Source organism: Phodopus roborovskii, unplaced genomic scaffold (genome assembly GCF_943737965.1).
Source record: "Phodopus roborovskii unplaced genomic scaffold, PHOROB, whole genome shotgun sequence".
Classification (NCBI taxonomy): domain Eukaryota; kingdom Metazoa; phylum Chordata; class Mammalia; order Rodentia; family Cricetidae; genus Phodopus; species Phodopus roborovskii.
In genome coordinates, this window is record NW_026126541.1 from 19,869,343 (window position 1) to 19,888,825 (window position 19,483).

Consider the following 19,483-nt stretch of genomic DNA (forward strand, 5'->3'; position numbering starts at 1 on the left):
CTGGCGTCCAGCTCTCTCCAGACTCTCCATCCTCTCTCCTCTCCTCCCAGACTCTCCCTAACTCTTCACCCACCCTACTCTATATCTTCTTTCTCTCTCAAGAAAACAGACAAATAAAAAAGATAGACAAGGAAAATAAAAGAAAACAAACAAACAAAAAAAGAAACTAAGAAAGAACAGGAGAAATGCATGGGTGCATGTGCGTACACAAATGTGTGTGTGTGCGTGCGCTCACACACACAAACACCATAAAAACTCAAAATTGGAAACCATAATATGCTATAGACCAATAAGGTTAAAAAATAAACACCCAAACAAGGCAATATGAGACAAGAAAAAAAAATGTCAGAAAATGCCTTTGAGTTCATTTTGAGTTGGCGAGTACTGCTGGACATGGGATCTGCCCCTAAGTGTGGTTTATTTACCCAGAGACTCCCTTGAAGAACCTGATTTTTTTTTCTTTGTCAGCAGCTGTTAATTAATTGGAGATAGCATCTTGGTTAGAACAGTTGGACTGTCTGGTTTGGATCTGTGCAGGCCCTGTGGATCAGCTCTGTTGTGTCTGGAAGACACTGTCTCCTTGGTATCACCATGCCCTCTGGCTCTTAGCATCTTTCCACGTTCTCTTCCTCGTAGTTCCCTGTGCCCCGACAGACAGGGTTTCTTAACCTGCAGCTCACCAGCTTTTAAATAGCTGACTACCCGAAAGCCTCAGCAATCCTCCTGTCTCTCCCCACCATCTGAGCTTTGGGGTGATACCTTTTACACGGGATTGGGGGACCTGAGTTCAAATACCCAGTGGATAATCTCCCCAGCTCTTGATGACATCTTTAATCACAGTGGGTATTTTGATTTGAATGACTCATTGATTACTTATTTTGAGCACCTACTGCCATGTGATAGGTGCCATAGATTGGAGATCAGCTAAGACCCAGAAGGGTCATTTAAGTAGAGACTTAAAGGTGAGAAAAGTCAATCAGGCAGCGTTAAGAATACGTAGGAGGAGGAAGCTAGAACTTAGGGAGGTAGCCTGAGGGGAGAGCCCTACTAGAGGGTTCCAGTTTATCCTAAAGGGAACTGCCTTGCCCTTTTTATACTGTTACATTTGATCACAAATAAGTGGATTTGGTTGGCATTCTTCTCCTGGTTTCCAGCCAGTCTGCTTGGAGCTAGAATTTGCCAGTCTAGAGCCAAATAAAGGGGAACTTAGTAGGACCGCTAAAAAGTGAGCCAGTGGTATGTAGAGAGTTTGAGGCCAGCCTGGAGTACATAAGCCATTCTCCAAAAACATCAGACAAACAAAAACAAAAGAGCATTGTCTTTTAGAAGAAGTGGAATGTATATGGTATAATACCAGGTCAGCCTGTGTTTTTACTGCCACACTGAGTGACTCAGAATGCGTTTCCTATTGCTGACGGGAGGAAGGCCTGTGTCAGACATCTCACTTAGTGGATGCCTGGAGCCCAGCTCCTGTGTGGTAAGAGTGAGAGCTCTGTAAACCCATGATGAGGGGGGGGGGGAAGCGGAAGTTTAGGAGGTCAGGATCTCTGTTCTGGTTCCATTCTGTCTTCACATTCCAGGAGAGTTTTGTTTGGTGAAGCCAGAACATGTTGACGCCAGAAGGAACCTCAAGGGCTAACTCAACTCCTCACCTTTGGGTGCCGGTGAGGGGTGGGCCGTGGCAGGGCCCCCACACCAGCAGCCCTACAAGGGCTAGCATTTTCTGTTTGGTGAGGGCTATTTGGGAACATGGCTATGGAAAAGTGAGGTGCCATTCTGCCCCCGGGTTCCCACCCAGGAAGGCCTTCTAATATGCAGTCATGGACTGGCCCTGGGGTGATGACAGTAAATTTTGCTATATCCTGATTGAGAAAATAGCCAATTGCAGTTACTCTGAGGACAGTGCTGCTTCCAAATGAGTGCCGTTCATCAAGCCAGCCTCTGTGTTTACTTGGGAAACCACTGGAGGTCTGTGTGGAGACACATTTTCTCTGTCCACAGGGAATCCCCAGTAGGCAGCTGGACTTAAGGACCTGTGACAGTGACTAATTGGCCACCCCAGGCATCCGTGGTCTACACATTTGGAACTACTGAAAGTGTCAGCTTTTAGAAAACCAGCCACCTATAGGGAAGGACTCTTAACCATGGCCAACTTCCTGGTGCAAACCCATACTACCATATTTAAAATGATCTTTATTGCTTGCTTTTTTTCTTGTAAAAATAGCTGAAGCTCATGGTAAAGAAGCTAGTATGTTACTGAAGTGTGTAGCTGTGAGCAATTCCAGTTTTGCCTGTCTTTATAACTTATACCACATGCTAAGCTTTTACAGAAATAGAAGTTACTACACACAGTGTTCTCTAACTGTATGAGTTTAAAAGGTGTGTTGGTGCAGGAGAACGGGCCCTGCACCCTGTCTGGGCAGCACACCAGAGCTGACCCTGTTAGCAGGGACACAAAGGAGCTAGTCCTGAGGGCCTAAGAGCAGGAGAGCTGACCCCCATCCCATCCCCCATCCCACCCCCCCATCATATGCCCCAACAACAGTCAGGAGAGCGGGCCCTGCACCTTGCCTGGGCAGAACAGTAGAGCTGGCCCCGGTGGTGTGGGCACAGGTGAGCCAGATCTGAGGACCTGAGATCAGGAGAATGGGGCCCACCCCTTGCTGCAGGCTGCATTGGGTGAGCTAGCTAAAGCAGTGCTGGAGAGCTTGCCCGGGTAGTGAGGATGAGCGAAAGCTGGCAGGCTGACTAGCTCAGCTGCCACTAAGGCTCAGAACCAGGGCTGCGAGTTAGCCCACTCCAGCATCCACCGTATCTACGAACTTTTGGAACGGAGATGTGGAAGGGGACAAACCTACAGATCCAAAACTGAAAGATCTCCATGACACAGGGCAACAGGATATCCAACGGGAGTCCCGGTGAGATCCCATTATCAATAGTGTAGCAGAAGCCAGAGGCCTCAACCCAGACCAGTGACTCATAGCAATGCACACTTACAAGATGTATGGACTAAAGGGTAGGCTGTGTGAGTCACCCGGCCACACTACAGCTTGCTTCTTCCTCCTTTCTTCTCCTCCCTCTTCATCTTCTCTGTCTTCCTCGTCTTCTCTTCTTCTGTCTGTTTGTCTGGGGTTTGTTTGGTTTTTCTTTTAAATTTTGTTTTGTTTTGGGGGGAGATTGCAAAGGACCGATGCCAGGGGACAGGGAGATAAGTGGGATTGGGATACATGATGTGAAATCCACGAAGAATCAATAAAAACCACCACAGCCACCATAACAAAACAAACAAGCAACAGTGTGCAGGCGACTTATTTTGAGGTCAGGGGATTGCGTGGGGCTCAAGGTTGGAGTCCGCAGTGGGCTAGCTGGGTGGCTAGTAATGTACTCGTTGGGTGACCCTGGGGAGGTCATTGAACCTCAGTTTCTGGTGTTCACTCTCCTCTCTCATAGGGTTGTTTTTAAGGAGGCCACGAGGTCACACCCAGGAATGGACTCAGTAAATGGTGACAGATTTCATACACATGAAGTATCGCTGCCAGTTAAACTAGGATTTTAGCACAGTTTGACCACTCCTGTCCCTGCTCTTTCTTTTTCTTTCTTGCAGAGTCTTGTTATATATCCCAGGCTGTCTTCAAACTTGCCACATAGCTCAGGCTAGCCTCAGGGTTTCTCCTGCTTGAGCTTCCCCAGAGCAGGGGTCCTAGATGAGTGCCACCTTTCTTCATGCTTTGATCTTTATTAGTGAATACTTGCCCGGACTGATGGTTTTCCTGGGGACGAATACTAACTGGTGCGCTTCCCCCTCTGTTGCCAGGTCACTCCCGGAAGCAAGGCTGCCATAGCTAATTTGTGTATTGGAGATTTAATCACAGCCATCGATGGGGAAGACACCAGCAGTATGACACACTTGGAAGCTCAGAACAAAATCAAGGGCTGCACAGACAACATGACACTCACCGTATCCAGGTGAGGCTGTGGAGGGTTACTTCATTCCTGGTGGACTGGAAGCTGGTGTGGGCAGCGTCTGCCTCCCCCGTCCCAGAGGCCTGGGTGCTTCCCCAGCTCTGTGCTATGCATGATGGGAGCACTTGGGAAGGCCCGTGGCTTCGGACTTTGAGGTTGCTAGTTTCGTCTCTGATTTTCACAGGACTTCTTATCATCTAGGCCTCTTTCTCCTAAGTAACCACACTTCACTTGCTCTAACACAGCTAATGAAAATCCTGTCGAGGTAAAACGAGCTAAACACTGCTAAGGTATAATGAAATGAAAATGCCTTCCTGGCGACCTCTGAGTACCAACTTGGGATAGTGTTGGACCCTGGGTTATCCCAGCAGCAGGGAAGGACCCAGCCTGTTAGACAAAGTGCCAAGTGTAACTTCAGGTGCACTACAAGAAAGGAGCACAGGCCCTGAGCAGGCAGGAGAGGAAAACCCCTTGGAAGCTGTAATTAGGGTAGAATTTCCATTCTTTTTCACCTGGTCTTGGAAGTGGCTATACCAAGCCAAGATGTCAGGACTGATTGGTTCAGCTCCGAGTGGCTTCCTAGTTCCTGCTGGATCAAGTTCAGGTTCTTTTTGCTGTGTGAACCTGCTTTATTGAATGGCTCACTGACCTTAGCTTTTACAGCTCTTTCTCGGGTTCTCATCTGTGAAGTACACTTGGTGACCTTTTCTTCTCCTACATGTACTATTGGATTGGTAGACAGACCAAGATTGGAGGAGAAATGCCCAGATATTTTGTTTCTTTTAGAGCTCTCCTTACTCTGTGGGAGGCGAATCATTTCATTAGGAAATGAATGTTCTTGTCTCTTGTTCTCTCTCAGCCCTGGTCGTCTCCCTCAAACTCATGTTCAGCTCATTCATGCATTTATTAGTAGGTTTGTTTTTTATTTTTCCTCATTTGCTTGCCAACAAATTGTACAGGTGTGTCTGATAATTGTCTGTCACTGGTTACTGTGACAAATACAAAGTAAAGTATAAGTTCTCTACCTTGAAGAGAGAAAAGACCCTGTGCTAATGAAAACTGAAACTGGACTAAGACCATCGCTGTGTGATTGGCAGGAAGAGAATCCCTTGCCAGACCGAAAAAAGAGATCCTCGATTCATAACTATGTTGGTGATATGGTCCAGGCTAGGAACACTGAGCCACGATACAGTTGGTCTATTCCATCCTGAGCGGAGGTGGCAGCATGAGGCAGATCTAGCCACTCAGGAGCCTGGTGGCTATGGTTCCCCACACTGTAATGAGGGAGGCTGAGGTTAGATCAGAAGGCAGGCAGCTCAGGGTCCCTTATAACTGTTGTAGGAACTGTCCAAAATGGATACCATCTAACTGACAAATAGAGGGTAGGTCCGATGGCAGGGTACAAGTTCAGAGGATAACAGGGGATGTTTTACAATTTGCTTTCAGCATGTTCAGTTCTTTCTTGGCATCTGTGGGGGTCAATCCCCAGAACTGTCATGGATATCAAAATGTGGTTACCCAAGTCTCTTCTTTACAGAGCAGTATGTATTGCACATGCTCTGTGTGCATTGCCCTACATTCTTTCCATCACCTCTGGATCACCTATAATATCCGATACAGAGTGAATGCTACACACATGATTGCTGTACCATATTATTTAGAGGATAACGATGGGGGGGGGGAAATCTGTACATGTTCTGCATAGGTACAGAGTTGTCTGTCCGCAGCTAGCTGAATCTAAGCAGAACCTGCAGCAGATACAGAGGTTGAACTTGGTTCTTTATTTTACATGAATGAGACAGCAAGCGGCTTTAGTCTGGCGATGTTGCTCAGTGGTAGAGCCCTTGCTTGGCATGTATGAGATGCTGAGTTTGATCACCAGCACTGCAAATCAGAACGAAGTGAAACAAAATAGGAAACACCAGCTTTGCTCATTTGTTGCAGGTCTGAGCAGAAAATTTGGTCTCCTCTGGTGAGCGAGGAGGGGAAACGTCACCCATACAAGATGAATTTAGCTTCGGAACCCCAAGTAAGTGCTTATCTTTGCCCCTCTTCTGCCAGCTGCTTTCCTGCTTGGGCATTGTTCCTCCAATCTCTTGTTTTTCCTGCGCAGGAGATCTGGGGATCAAGTGGCAGGGAGAGCCTTGCACTGGCTTTGCTGGGGTCTGGCCCAAGTTCAGCTCTTCCCGTAAGGGAACTGCCAGAGGAAAGGCCTGGAAAACCCCAGGGCAGAGACATGGCCTGGGCTGGAAGCGTGGAGTAGGAAGGCAGGCAGTGGAAGAAAAGGCCAGAAGCCATCCTGCAAGCAGGACTCTAGTGAATTGGAGAGCTAACTCAGCTCTTACAGAATTTAGACATGAAAGAATCATCCAGCAGTGACGATGTGTTTAGGACTGAAGCACAGTAAAAGAAACACAGGAGGATTTAATAGTCAACCTTCTTTCCCTGTGAATCCTGAGGTAGAAATCTGTTCTTCTTTGCTTGTTACAGTGAAACTCCAAGACAGACATTAAAATTAGTTAAAATGAAGTTGCAGTTAATCTTGACAAAAATATAGCAAGGAGTCACTGCATTGTTCGTTGGTCAAACAGAATTTTCTGGAACAGTTGGTTGTCCTGAGACGCCATATTTATAAAGAAATTTTCCAGAGTAGATGGCTGCTTATAGGTATTTTCATTTCTCCTTTAGTTGTGTCTCCTAAGGTGTCTACACTGTGTGGGTGTGTTTTGAAATAAATAGAAAAATATTTAGAACATTTTGGTAAAATTACCCACATTGCTCATAACAAAGTATGTTCTCTATTGGATAAATCAGTGAGGGCCCTAAGGAAGTGGCTTATGGCTTAAGTGCTTTCACACAAGCACAAGGACCTGAGTTTGAATTTCCAGCACCTGTGTATCAAAGCTGGCCATCTGGGCAACGCCATCAATGGAGGCTGGTCCACCAGGTCAGCCAGGGGGCTAAAGTTCAGGTTCATTAAAAGACCCTGTGTCTAAAATGGGGAGAGGAGGTGAAGAGAGACACCACACATCAACCTCCAGCCTCCACACACACTCACAGGCTTGAGTGTGCCTACACACACACACACACACACACACACACACACACACACACACGTACACCACATGTAAAAAAGTAAATAAGTAAACTGATATTTTCAATTTTCAAACCAGGGTTATGATTATTATATAGTTAACCCCACTTGAAGATCTGAAATTGAATTTTTCTTTTCTAAGTTTGAGACTATAGTTTTTATATAAGACTAGCAATCAAAAGTTAATGCGTACTCAGCTATCTAATATATAGTATAGAAGTTGTATGAAATTGAATTCCCATGGTGCCTTGGTTTGTATAAATTGAATGGTTAATGATAAATTTTTATTTCTTAAAGGGGTTCCATTAAAATTCCAGAAATGTAGTTACAGTGTTTTCTACTAATACAATGGCAATCATACTTAAAATGCTGAGTCCTTTTAAGGATTGTTTTGCATTTGCCATGTTGAAACTGACATGAACATATTATTCTGTAAAAGGAAATTCATAAAATGTTATTTTGCAAACTGGTAGTTATATAAACAAATTTAAATCATGCCAGTTAATTTCAGTTTCCCAGTAGTCTAGCCACTTATTAAATTTACTGTACGTGTTAAATTTTGATGTGTTAAGTTTTCATATGTTATATAACATGAGGAATAATTTTGGTTTAACTTGGTCCAAAATGCTCACTTTCCACTTGAGGTAATGATTCATATCTTGGTTATACTTGGTTATATATGTTATATATGTTTTAAAGATCATTTTCAGACTAAAATCATTTTTATTCAAACTACTCTAAAGGTCAGCTTGAGTGAAATTTTGTCTCTGTTCGGACAAAAATCTTCCCACTTTCCCAGATCTTCCTTTTCTTAGCCTTCTTAACCAGACTACAAATAGAACAGAGTTCATGGATATTATAAAGATCTGTTAGTTCACATAAAGCTAACCAACACCCCAGCTTATCTGAGGTCAACATAGTTACATACCTAGTTTGTATTTCCTCATTATTGAGTTTCCTTGGAGACTGATAAATACAAAGCCCAAACAATTACATCATGCTTTCCACAAGGCAAGCCCTAAATCCGCCTGTCTTCTGGAAAGACTGGATTCCACATGGGGGGGAGAGATGTTTCTTTTATGTACAAACCAGACGCATTCTTGACAGATGCTTTATAAAGCAAGAATCAAGGATTAAAAATGAAAAAGCCGCCCCAGAGAAAAAGCTCCACCACTCTCATAAAAGCAAACAGGGGGGGGGGGTGAGGTGGGGAGGTTGGGGAGGTGGCTCCTGCTGCCAGGCCTGCCTGAGGACCTGAGTTTGACCCCTGGGACCCACATGATGGAAGGTGAGAACTGACTCTCCTGAGTTGTCCTCTCACACTTTTTGTAAATTTGTAAATGTGGGTAGTATATAAATACATAAGGATTTACGACCTGACTCTTCTATGGACTTCTGTTCTGACAGGGACTATTTTTGTTTCCATGGGGAGAGAAGACGCCCCATTGAGAACCTGCCTGCATTGTGCTTAGTGCACTGACATGTCACACCATGTCCTTCTGAAGAAGCCTAGAGAAATGGGCTCAGAGAGGCATAACTTGCCTACAGCCAAACACAAAGTGTCAGGGAAAATGAGCCAAGACTAAAGAATAAGCATCCTGTGCTGCTCCCAGAATTGCTGTGGAGACAGAAGGATGCATGCTGGATGCTGTCATGCTGCCCATGCTGCCCTAGTGATGGGGTGAGAGCCCCAGGCCTCTTCTGTAAACCAGCTGCTGCCTTCACAGCCAATGGTTTCAGGATTCCTTTGAGTCAGTGCACATAAAACTACTTAGCCATTCCTTCATTATGGCTACTATTTTTCTTTAATATCCTCTTTTGTGATTATTTGTAGTCAGGTTTCGTGGTAGAAACAGGTAGATCTCTGAGTTTGAAGCCATCCTGGTCTACATAGTGAGTTCCAGGACAGCCAGGGCTGCATAGAGAGACCCTGTCTCAAAACAAAATAGAAAACAAAAAACATACAAGCCTCTTTTGATTATTTGTGCAGATATGGACAAAGTCAATTAAACCTCACTGATTCTGACTTGAAGAGAAAATTTACTGGAATAATGAAAAAAAGAAATTTATATCATAAAAATGTCTGTGCTGCCTTTTAATTTAAGTCAGTTTTATAATGAATTAAGCTGCTAGTTTTTCATTCATAATGTTTTCCAATTAAACACTGAAGTTTCTTTTTTAAAAGGAGGAAAAAAGAGTAATAGAGGGCCTGGAGAATTCTTTTCGGTTATTTGGGTGTCTAAGAAAGAAGGCAGGGTTAGGAAGAATTTCTTGGGAACTTAGAAAACATGTTGAGTTTAATAAGTTCCAAAGAGTTTATGGCACTGGAATCTGGATTGATTCTGAGCATTGGATCAGAGAGAACCTTGCTAACTGAGTCACTTAGTCTGTGATTATGCTTTAAAGCAATGCTATTTAAATAGTGTAGCTGGGTGATGGTGGTGAACGCCTTTAATCCCAGCACACAGGAATAAGGCAAAGGCAGGCGAATCTCTGAGATTGAGGCCAACCTGGTCTGCAGATCGAGTTCTAGAACAGCCAGGGCAGCACAGAGAAACCCTGGCTTGAACTGGATCCTCCCCACCCCTGCCCCACAACTGCCCCCACCAGAAATAAAAAGGTGCTTTGGTGTGTTTGTACAGATGCCTTAAGAGCTTGTGTTGTAATTGTTCACCAGATTTCTGGAGTTGTTCGCACGTTAAGGAGAGAAGGGGATGCAGTCACAGAAACTCAAAAGTCCTCCCTCCACAGACTCTGCCTTGGACCCAGCTTCCAGAACCTTCCACTTCATGTTCCCACAGGGAACAATAGGCCCTCTGCCCACTTCCCCCTACCTTCTGTGCAACAACTGAGACTATGTAGTCAGCAGCTGCTCCTCCCATGGTCCTAATACCCGCTTTCCGTTATGATCTAACCTGGGGAGTTTGTCTACACCTTTTGGCATTTGTGATGACCTAAGCCACCTCTCCTCTTCTTCCTAATGCCTCTGGAATGTGCCCTGAAAGGATGCTTCTTCAGCTCTCACCTGAGTTCTGGTAGCCCAAGGCATGAAGTATTATCCTTCCAGAGGTCTCCAGAGATCAGATCTGCTGGGCCTTGGGAAAGAAGCAAAGACGGGGCTGATTGTGAGTGTGTGGGATGTGCAGCCGTGCATCTGTGGATGCTTTCAGGTCACTGCTGGCTGTCTCCTTGGGTTTGTCTGAGCCCCTCTACCCACAGCTGAGGTTAGATGTGAACCAGGGCCGCTGGCGCTTAGCTGGAAGTTCTCCCTGGCTTCTAGCCTGCACTGCACACGATGAGGGGCAGGGTGGACACCTCCTTGATTTCTCCTCTGCTCCCTGCCTTCAGGAGGTCCTGCACATAGGAAGTGCCCACAACCGAAGTGCCATGCCATTTACTGCGTCACCTGCCCCCCGGGTCATCACAAACCAGTACAACAACCCCACTGGCCTCTACTCTCCCGAAAACATCTCCAACTTCAACAGTGCTGTGGAGTCGAAGACCTCAGGCTGTGGGGAGGAGGCAAAAAGCAGACAGTAAGTAGACCCCCCACCCCCCACCCCCACGCTAGTCCTGGGAGAGTGCTTTTCCACTAGTTTATTCTAGCACTCATCCTGGGAGGGAACATTTTGCATTCGACTCCTCCCTCTTTGTAGATTGGTAGTAAAAGTGAGGATAAGGGTTGCTGTAAAGGATGCCGGGCCTGCCGTTCAAGCATGAGGGTCAGAGTTGGGTTCCTAGAGCATACGCAAATGCTAGGTGGGCTTGGTGGCCTGTCTGTCACTGCCAGCACTTCAGGGCTGCAGACCAGAGATCTGCAGCAAGCAAGCTAGCCAGACTGGTCACAAGAGTGAGCTCTGGATTCCATGAACAAAATGAGGAACAATGGAAGAACATTCCTGATGTCACCCTCCAGTGAGCACCTGTGCATCCACACTGCCCACACACGTTTGCCCACACCCTGGGAGAGAGGAATAAAAGAAAACACAATATAAAATGCCCAGACCTGGCGCCCACACACATAGATCTTGTAATGATTGGGAATCTCTCCTGTCCCGAATGCTGCTGTCACTCACCCTCAGCTGCTGGACGTGGGCTTTCACAGGACCGCTGTGTCCTGAGAGGGTTCGCATTGTAGAATCCTTGAGAGGACTGCTCCTCGCGATGGTCTAGTTTGTGTCCACATTTCCCGCCTGATCTGAGCAGGGGGAGGTGCCCCAGTATGGGCAGTGGTGAAGCAGGGTCAGATCTCACCTGAATAGACTGGAAATGATAGAGGGACATCTTTGAGGCTGCAAGAGCTCACCCATAGGATTGGGTTCTGACCTGGGAAGGGAAGCGATGGGACTGTGTGTGGAACCAGGCAGGTACCTTCCTTGATCACAGATCTGTCAGCAGGACCTGTGTTTATCTCTGTATTGTGTCTCCTGCATCTTCCAGAGGAGGGGCCTACTGTCTGTTCTAGGGGGCAGATTTAGACACTTCAGCTGCCCATGGCAAGGGAAGTGGGTGTGAGGGTGTCAAGTTAGGAGGGTAGGGGTAGATTAGGAGTTGCCAACTCATACACCTGAGGGTGGGCAGGCAGGGTGAGGAGCTCAGGGTGGGCTACCAGAGCAAACATAAGTGAATTGCACTTGTGACATCCCAGGCTCATGCCCTGCCCACAGATACGAAGGTTCTCGGTTCCAGCCAGAAGTGCATGCAGGCCTAGGATTCTTACCTGTGCTGCTTACTCTCACTGAAACACAAGTTGGAATTTTTTTATTTTAAACATGAAATTGTCAGTTTTTAAATGTTGGTGACATTCAAGTTTTGTTGGAAAGCGTAGTGCATTTCAAAGTTGTCTGACCTCTTAGGATCTTTACTAACTCAGATTTTGTGTTCACTCCAAAAGCCCATTTTGGCATTCAGTGTTTTTTTCCCTCTTCATCTTTATAATCTGTTCAGATTCTTTAGTTGTAAACTAACTGTTCCAAATGCAAGTTAGGAGGGTTATAGTCCCAGGCTTCTTAACTGTTTGGAGAGCTCTTCCAGGAACCCTGTTGTGTTCAGGGAACCAGAAGGAGGGATGGAAGAGAGAGGAAAGGAGGGAGGGAGGCAATAAAGACAGACAGAAAGATACTAAGGCTGTTGGGCATCTACTGTGTGCAAGTCTCTGTTCCTGATACTCCAGGACAGGACAGGACGGGACAGGACAGGACAGACCTGGTGAGGTTGGTGAGGTTGGTGAGGTTTTGGTTTCAGGAGGTGCTGATGATCACTGGCATAATGGCAGTGTCCAGTACCACTGTCTTCCCAAAGCATGGTTCCTTCAAGGCTTACCTGCTTGACACATTGATGCCCTTCAAGGTGCTCATGGGGATGTTGGGGTTACATGAGAAAACTATACAGGAGGTCCCCTAAGCATCACTCCCTGGAGGAAGCCTGCATGTAGCTCAGTGAGGAGTGGTTTGAATATCAAGGGCCACCATTTGTGTGTTTAAGTGCTTGGAGAGGCTGGGAACGTGACCCTTCTTTTACTGTCCCAGAGTGGAATGTTCCATGATCTGGATTTAATAACCCAGGAAATGACACATCCTTAATTGAAAGAGCTGCTATGCACTGGGAGAAGTATGTGCCTGGAAAGTATTTTTAGTGTGGCTGCATTAGACATTTTTCCTTCCTTATTGTCTTCTTTCTTCCCTCAGGCTTCCTGATTGCTCTTCCCTGCCCCTCACACTGTCTCTTTATTTGGCTGCAGCGGCCTGAGGGTCTTTATCAAGACCCCTTGAGCAAAGGCGGCCTATTATCTACTTCAGCCCAACCTCTTTGAGAATGAATGGAAGACGGAGTGGCCAAGGAGCTGCTGAGCCGCCATGTTTCTTGTATAGGGACCTCTGCCTGTTGGTTTGTTTCTAGAATGTTCTCAGAAAAGAGAGATGGATAGATGTTCCTGCCAACCCAGCAGCCACTCAGTAACCCTCCCTGCTCAGCACAAGGCCCAGAGCTGGCTCATTCCCCACTGTTTAGTCTGAATTCTCTGAAGTTTCACACTGCTTTACTAAGTGCTTTGCATCTGAGCTCATCACCCTTTTCCCTGGGGCTCACCCTGGTTTTTTTTTTTTTTTTTTTTTCTTTTTCTTTTTGTCCCAAGCTCTTGAGAGCATTTTGCTATGTGTGTGGCTGACTGTCTTGTAGGTCTTGGTACAGCTGCATCCCAGGCTGTCAGCAGCTGCATTGCCCTCTGGGAAGGCAAGGCAAATGGGGGGGGGGTCTCCTCAGCAGACAGCACACAGCCCAGGGAGGGCGAGGGAGGTCCTTCATAGCCCTTCCCTTCTAGGCGACTTTAGCCCAGCTGTTCTTTTTTGAGTACCTACTGTGTGCCATTCCAGTGAATGGAGTGTTGCTAGCCCTTCTTCCCTGAGTTTTTCAATTGTACGTAGATGGTAGAGGGGACCTCTTAACATTTGGCAATGCAGAGACTGGATTTCATCATTTACATGGTGTCCGTCACCTTCTACAGCTTGTAGATTAGAGCCCTAGAATCTGGCTCTGCCCCACCAGCTGAGTGGCCTAAATCCTCCGGAGGATTTAAACCTTGTCTCCTGAGCTTTACAGTGGGCTCTTAACCACGTGTCTTCCCACTAGCCTGTCAAGGGAAAGCAGTGCCTTGTGGGGGAAGGCACCGAGTGACCGACTATTACTGCTGACTTCACTGCTGTGGGAGAACTCTGTCTCAGAACCCCTGAGTGCTGGGGGCTCAGAGGAGGGGAAGTGTTTGAGCACATTCCAGAAGAGATTTGCCTCAGCCTTCTGTGAACTTCTCCCCACCCACCCCAGTCATTGCTAAGTTCAAGTGGGTACCATTGGCTAGCATCCTGCTGGGGTGATGGTCTCTTCATAGCATAAATGAGGAGCTCCCATAACCAGCATAGAAATCCCAGGGTACTAGGTCTTCCAAATGGTGTTCAGGGTATCCATGCCCGGACACCCAGGCAGGAGGCAGACTTGTAAGCAAGTACAGTGGAGATAACTGGTTCTTTGCTGTCTATTGAAAAGGTAGCAGGGGCTTATGTTAGCCCTGCCTAGGATCAGAAGGTCCTACATGAGGGCTGCTTGTCTCTCTAGCGGATGTGCTTGCACCCACAGTGTCTGGGTCTGAGTGTTCTTCCCTTTTTTCCTGATGTCGAGTTATTCTTTGCTTCTTATCATAGGAGACTAAAATTCGGGGAACATTCAGACCAGGCATCCCCTTGGGAACTGAATACATAAGCTTTCCCAGAATTCCTTTTAAAATTTATTTTTTGTTTTAATTAATTATCGAGTAATAGTCTGAGGCATCTGAAACCCAAGTTCTTATTTTCTAGGCCATCATGAAACATGAAGGATTTTTCTGTTTCAGCTCACTCGTGTGTGTGTGTGTGTGTGTGTGTGTGTGTGTGTGTGTGTGTGTGTGTGTGTGTTTTGAGACAGAGTTCTCATTCCTTAGATGACCTGGAACTTACTATGTTACTGTGTTGGCCTGGAATTCATAGACACCTGCCTGCCTTTGTCTTTTGAGTGCTGGGATTAAAGGCATTCAGCACCATGCCTGTCTTTCATTTTACGGACTTTCTAAATTTGAGATTTATTTTTATTCTATGTGTGTGGATGTTTTATCTATGTATGTGTTTACTCACCTTGTGTATACAGTGCCTCAGGAGTCCTGAAGAGGGAGTTGGATCCCTTGGAACTGGAGTTACAGACAATTGTTAGTGGTTATGCGGGTGCTGGGAATTGAACTCTGGTCCTCTGGAAGAGCAGTCTGTGCTCTAAACTGCCTAGTCATCCCTCTGGTCCCTCAGTTTGTTTTCCTCATCCCTACCTTAACGGCAAGCTGAGAAATCAAATCTCTGCGTCACTTAAAGTTCGTACTTCTTTTGAGACCAGGGGTTCTTAAACGAGTTAAGCCTTCTCTCCTGAGATAGCTGCAGACGTGTGTGAAGCTGTAGGAAATAGTGTAACCTGGGCCTCTCGTTCCTTGCCCAGTTTCCCTTGGTGCTGACTCGTGTTGTCTGTTCTTGAGACAAGGTCTTATTCTGAAGCCCAGGCTGATCCGAAACCTACAGTCATCCTCTTAGCTCAACTTCCTGAGTTTGGGATGACAGATGTGACCCACAATGTGGGGTTGCAGATGCCTTGAATTATCAAGTAGAAGATGGACAGAAACAAAGCGTAATGAGCGTTTGAGTCAGTGGGGCATAGCGGCACCTGTCTGTAATCTCAGCACTTGGGAGGCAGAGGCAGAGGCAGAGGCAGAGGCAGAGGCAGAGGCAGAGGCAGAGGCAGAGGCAGAGGCAGAGGCAGGTGGATATCTGTAAGTCCAAGGTCAGCCTGGTCTACATAGCCAGTTCCAGGCTGCCTGTCTCAACAAAATCATTTGAGTCTACACCAGGATTTCTATCTTGTTGCTGCACCCTCCCCAGCCACATCCAGCACACCCACATCCCTCCCTACACAGACAGCCTCCAGCCCAGCAATCTCTCATTGTTACAGCTTTGTTAGTTCAAGAATGTTTTATTAACAGAACCATTAAAGTGTGTAACCTTCTGGGGTTTCCTCAGCACAATTCCTTGGGAAGTTGTCCAGGTTTTCTTTATATATCAATAGGGTGTTCCTTTTTTTTTTTTTTTTTCCTTTTTAAAGTGTGGTAAAAACCACACGACATAAAACTTACTATTGTAACCACATGTGCTAAGTTACGCAACAGATCTGTTGAATTTGTTCAGCTTGAAAAGCTGAAACCCTATACCCGGTGAACAACTTCTGTCTCTCCCCAAGCTTCTGGAGGCCACCACTGAACTTTCTGTTGTAAGCCCCTCCGGCAAGCAGAGTCATGCAGTATTTGTATTTGTTGACTGGCATATTCATATTCCTCTTAGCATACTGCCCCAAAGCTTCACCATGTAGCGTGCATCAGGATTTTCTTCTCTTTCAAGACTGAATCCAGTCTTAACACATTAAAAAAAAAAAATCCATCTATCGGTTGATGGATATTTAGGCTTCTTTCATCTTTTAAAAGTCATCACTTAATGATGAAAGCTAAAAGCTTTCCCACAGAGGTGGAGAATGAGCCCAGGCTGTGCAGTCTGGCCACTCTTCTGCATCGTAGCCAGGGTGACAAGGCGAGGGAAGAATCTGGAAGTGGTTGTTACATTCAGCAAGAATAGATCAGAAAAAAACCATGCAGGCTGTAAGATGGACCTAGAATTAGGTGTTGTTTCTTTATGCTAGCAGTAAACATGTGAACAGTGACACTAAAATATACCTTTCATAGTTATTTCTCAACAGACTAAACTGGAGTTTGCCAGAGGAGTGGGGAGAATAGGAGGAAGGGAGGAGGGGCCAATGAGTGTGTGCAGTGCTATTGTTTGAGAGCTGAGGCTAATTCTAGTGCCATGTATCTCTATGGAGTGAATAATGAACAGAAACACATTGTGTGCCTCAAAATAATGAGACATGTCAAAAAGCTTATCATAAATGATGATAAAGCTTTAAAAAACCCCACATCACTTCCACTACGTGCGGAAGAATGTTAAGAGAGACTGTGAGACTTCAGACACATCTTAATGAACTTAAAACGGATATAACAACAAGTATCTTTTCCAACCACAAGGATTAAAACTAGACTTTAGCAAGAAGAAAACTGGAAAAATGACAAGTATGTGTCCACCGAAGAACACAACTGAAAAGGCGATGTCAGAATCTCAGGGAAAGTTAGGAGACATCCCGGCAAACAACACTCCCAGCATTTAGCAGAGTCAGGAACAGACAACAGCACTCCCAGCATTTAGCAGAGTCAGGAACAGGCAACAGCATTCCCAGCATTTAGCAGAGTCAGGAACAGACAACAGCATTCCCAGCATTTAGCAGAGTCAGGAACAGACACAGCATTCCCAGCATTTAGTAGAGTCAGGCGTGGCACATCCCTGGCATCCCAGCATTCCAGAGGCCGAGGCAGGAGGGTCAGAATTTCACAGCCAGCACTGGTTACATAGTGAGATCTTGTCTCCAGAACAAAAACTTAACTGGAGACAGGAAAGGCAGGACCAAGAGAAACACACTGGGAAGAGTCTCAGCAAAGCAAATCTGACTTTTAAGGAGGACTTGTTTGTCAGTTTGTCCTTTTACCTGTTACTCCTTTAGCATTCTAAGTCTGCCTACCCCCAGAGGCTGCACATTCCTACTTACAGGTTTTTCCCCCATGGTTTTCTTTTTATGTTTTAGTCTTAGGCATTTGAGTTAATCTTGTGGGTGTGAGGTAAACAAAATAGCTGTGAAAGGAGTCTTGAAATCACGGAGATCAGTTCCTCCCATTTTATTCTGTTTTGAAATTGTTCTTTTCCTTCTTGTTGCCTCTTCATATGAACTGTAGAATTGAACCAATTCATGGACTTGGCTCGATGTAATGTAAATTCTTCTTTCTCTCTCTCTTTTTTTTTGGGGGGGGGGGTGAGGACAGGGTCTCATGCTGTAGTCCAGGCTGGCACTGAAGCTCACCATGTAAGATGACAGGCTGGCCTTTGGACTGGTGTCAATCCTCCTGCCTCAGACTCCAAAGTGCTAGGAACAGAGGGGCATGTACTCAGCTTCATTCATCCACTGTTCTGTAGTATCAGGGAGTGAATCAGGGCCTCCTGTGTGCTGAGTGAGTGCTCCCCCTGTGTGCTGAGTGAGTGCTCTCCCTGTGTGCTGAGTAAGTGCTCCCCCTGTGTGCTGAGTGAGTGCTCCCCCGTGTGCTGAGTGAGTGCTCCCCCTCTGAGTTATATCCCCAGCCCTCTCCTCCTTTGAGACAAGGTATCACAAGGTAGTCTGGCAAAGCTTGAACTTTGCTTCTCCTGTCTCAGCCTCCTGTGTAGTCAATTTTTTTTTTCTGTGAATCTGCTCATATGGTCAAACAATTACCACCTTGACTGATTTTTTAGTAGTATACAAAATACATGCTACTTGGCTGTGACATATAATTCTTTTTATATATTGTTGAATTTTATTTGCTGTGAAATTTACATCTTTATGAGGAATGTCTGCATCTGTTTTCTTTTTTATTGCTATCATTTGGTTTTATATTAGTGTGGTATTTACTTCGTTAAGTAAGTCAGGAAATGCTTTCTTCTCTTTATTACAGGGAAGAGGCTATGTCTCTCTCTGAAATATGTGTCTTTATTATGTACCTCAGCGTAACCTTGACCTCCGGGCCTCCTGTCTCAGCCTCTGACTGCCGAGAATGCAGGCCTGGCTCACTGTAGAGTATTTATTTACTTTTAATACATACATATATATATATATATATATATATATATATATATATATATATATATATATGAATCTTCCCCCCATTTCTTATACATACTTTTACCCTAATTACTTTTTTCAGACATTATTTTAATATCTTATAGCCTGATGTCCAAGAGTTAGAATTTCTGAGTCTTCTCCTTTTTTTTTTTTTTTGAGTTAGGTTGACAGGGTAATGGATCTTGAAAATACTTCACAAAATGCCAGCATATAAAGATGTTATCATTATTTAGAAATAAATTATAAATCTGTCTCTGTGTGTCCATCTGTCTGTGTGTCTGTCTGTCTGTCTCTCGCTCTTTCTTCCTGCCTTGAATGATTCCCAAGGTTGTTTGCTGGTAGAATCTGTGATGGCCTTGTGGTTTCATTCTGCTATTTTTAGTGTCCCCTTGGTGGCTTCCAGACATAACATACAACAAATAAGAGAAAAATTTCTTCCCCCAAACATTCCATGGCCTGACCTTGCTTTTAAAATAGTCCCAAGAGCAATAGGGAAAAGAGTAATAAGGAATAATGTAATATGCTTAGTATAGGGCAGGTTTCAAGCTCAAAACTCAAAGAATCAAGTATCTAACTTAAAACACAAGTGGATGGACTTGAACTGGTAGGAGACCCTTGCTTAAAACTGCTTCACCAGGTATTACCACTTAAACTGCCCCACACTTTCCTACAAGGGGAGGGAGAGAGATAAACAGGGTAGCTAGACACCAGCTGCTGTGGGCAGGTCGGGCAATGGTGGCTGCTTCCACCCGGTCATGGCCAGCCAAAGGTGGCAGGAGCAGCCAGCATCAACCTTGCCCAGCAGCAGAGCTTATGTGGCCAGGGTGGGCCTTGGTTTCTATGTTCACCTTCAGCTTTATCCCTGTGCTTGAGTCTTTCAGTTGGGGCCTGAGTTTGGAAGTGTCTCAGGAGGCTGTCCTGGCTGCCCTACAGCTTGTCTCAGAGGAGAGAAAAAGAAAAGACAGAAAGGGAGAAAGGAGCAGGGAGGGGTAGTGACTTAGAGGAAATTACCCATGGAAAACATACCTTTTCTTTTCAAACTGGAATGTGAACCAACTGGACAATGGTGGGTGGGAAACGAGTGAATGGATGTAACTGCTATAATTCCTTGGCTCC

The 19,483-nt window shown here is 45.5% G+C and overlaps 1 protein-coding gene across 1 annotated transcript in view; it reads left to right on the forward strand.

Moving 5' to 3' along the window:
• Pdlim1 (PDZ and LIM domain 1) overlaps nt 1–19,483 on the forward strand; it is a 41,090-nt gene that overhangs the window by 13,853 nt on the left and 7,754 nt on the right. The window contains exons 2-4 of the mRNA XM_051199694.1: nt 3,815–3,966; nt 5,908–5,992; nt 10,406–10,593. Coding sequence (XP_051055651.1) covers nt 3,815–3,966; nt 5,908–5,992; nt 10,406–10,593 — 425 coding nt within the window. The remainder of the gene's footprint in view (nt 1–3,814; nt 3,967–5,907; nt 5,993–10,405; nt 10,594–19,483) is intronic.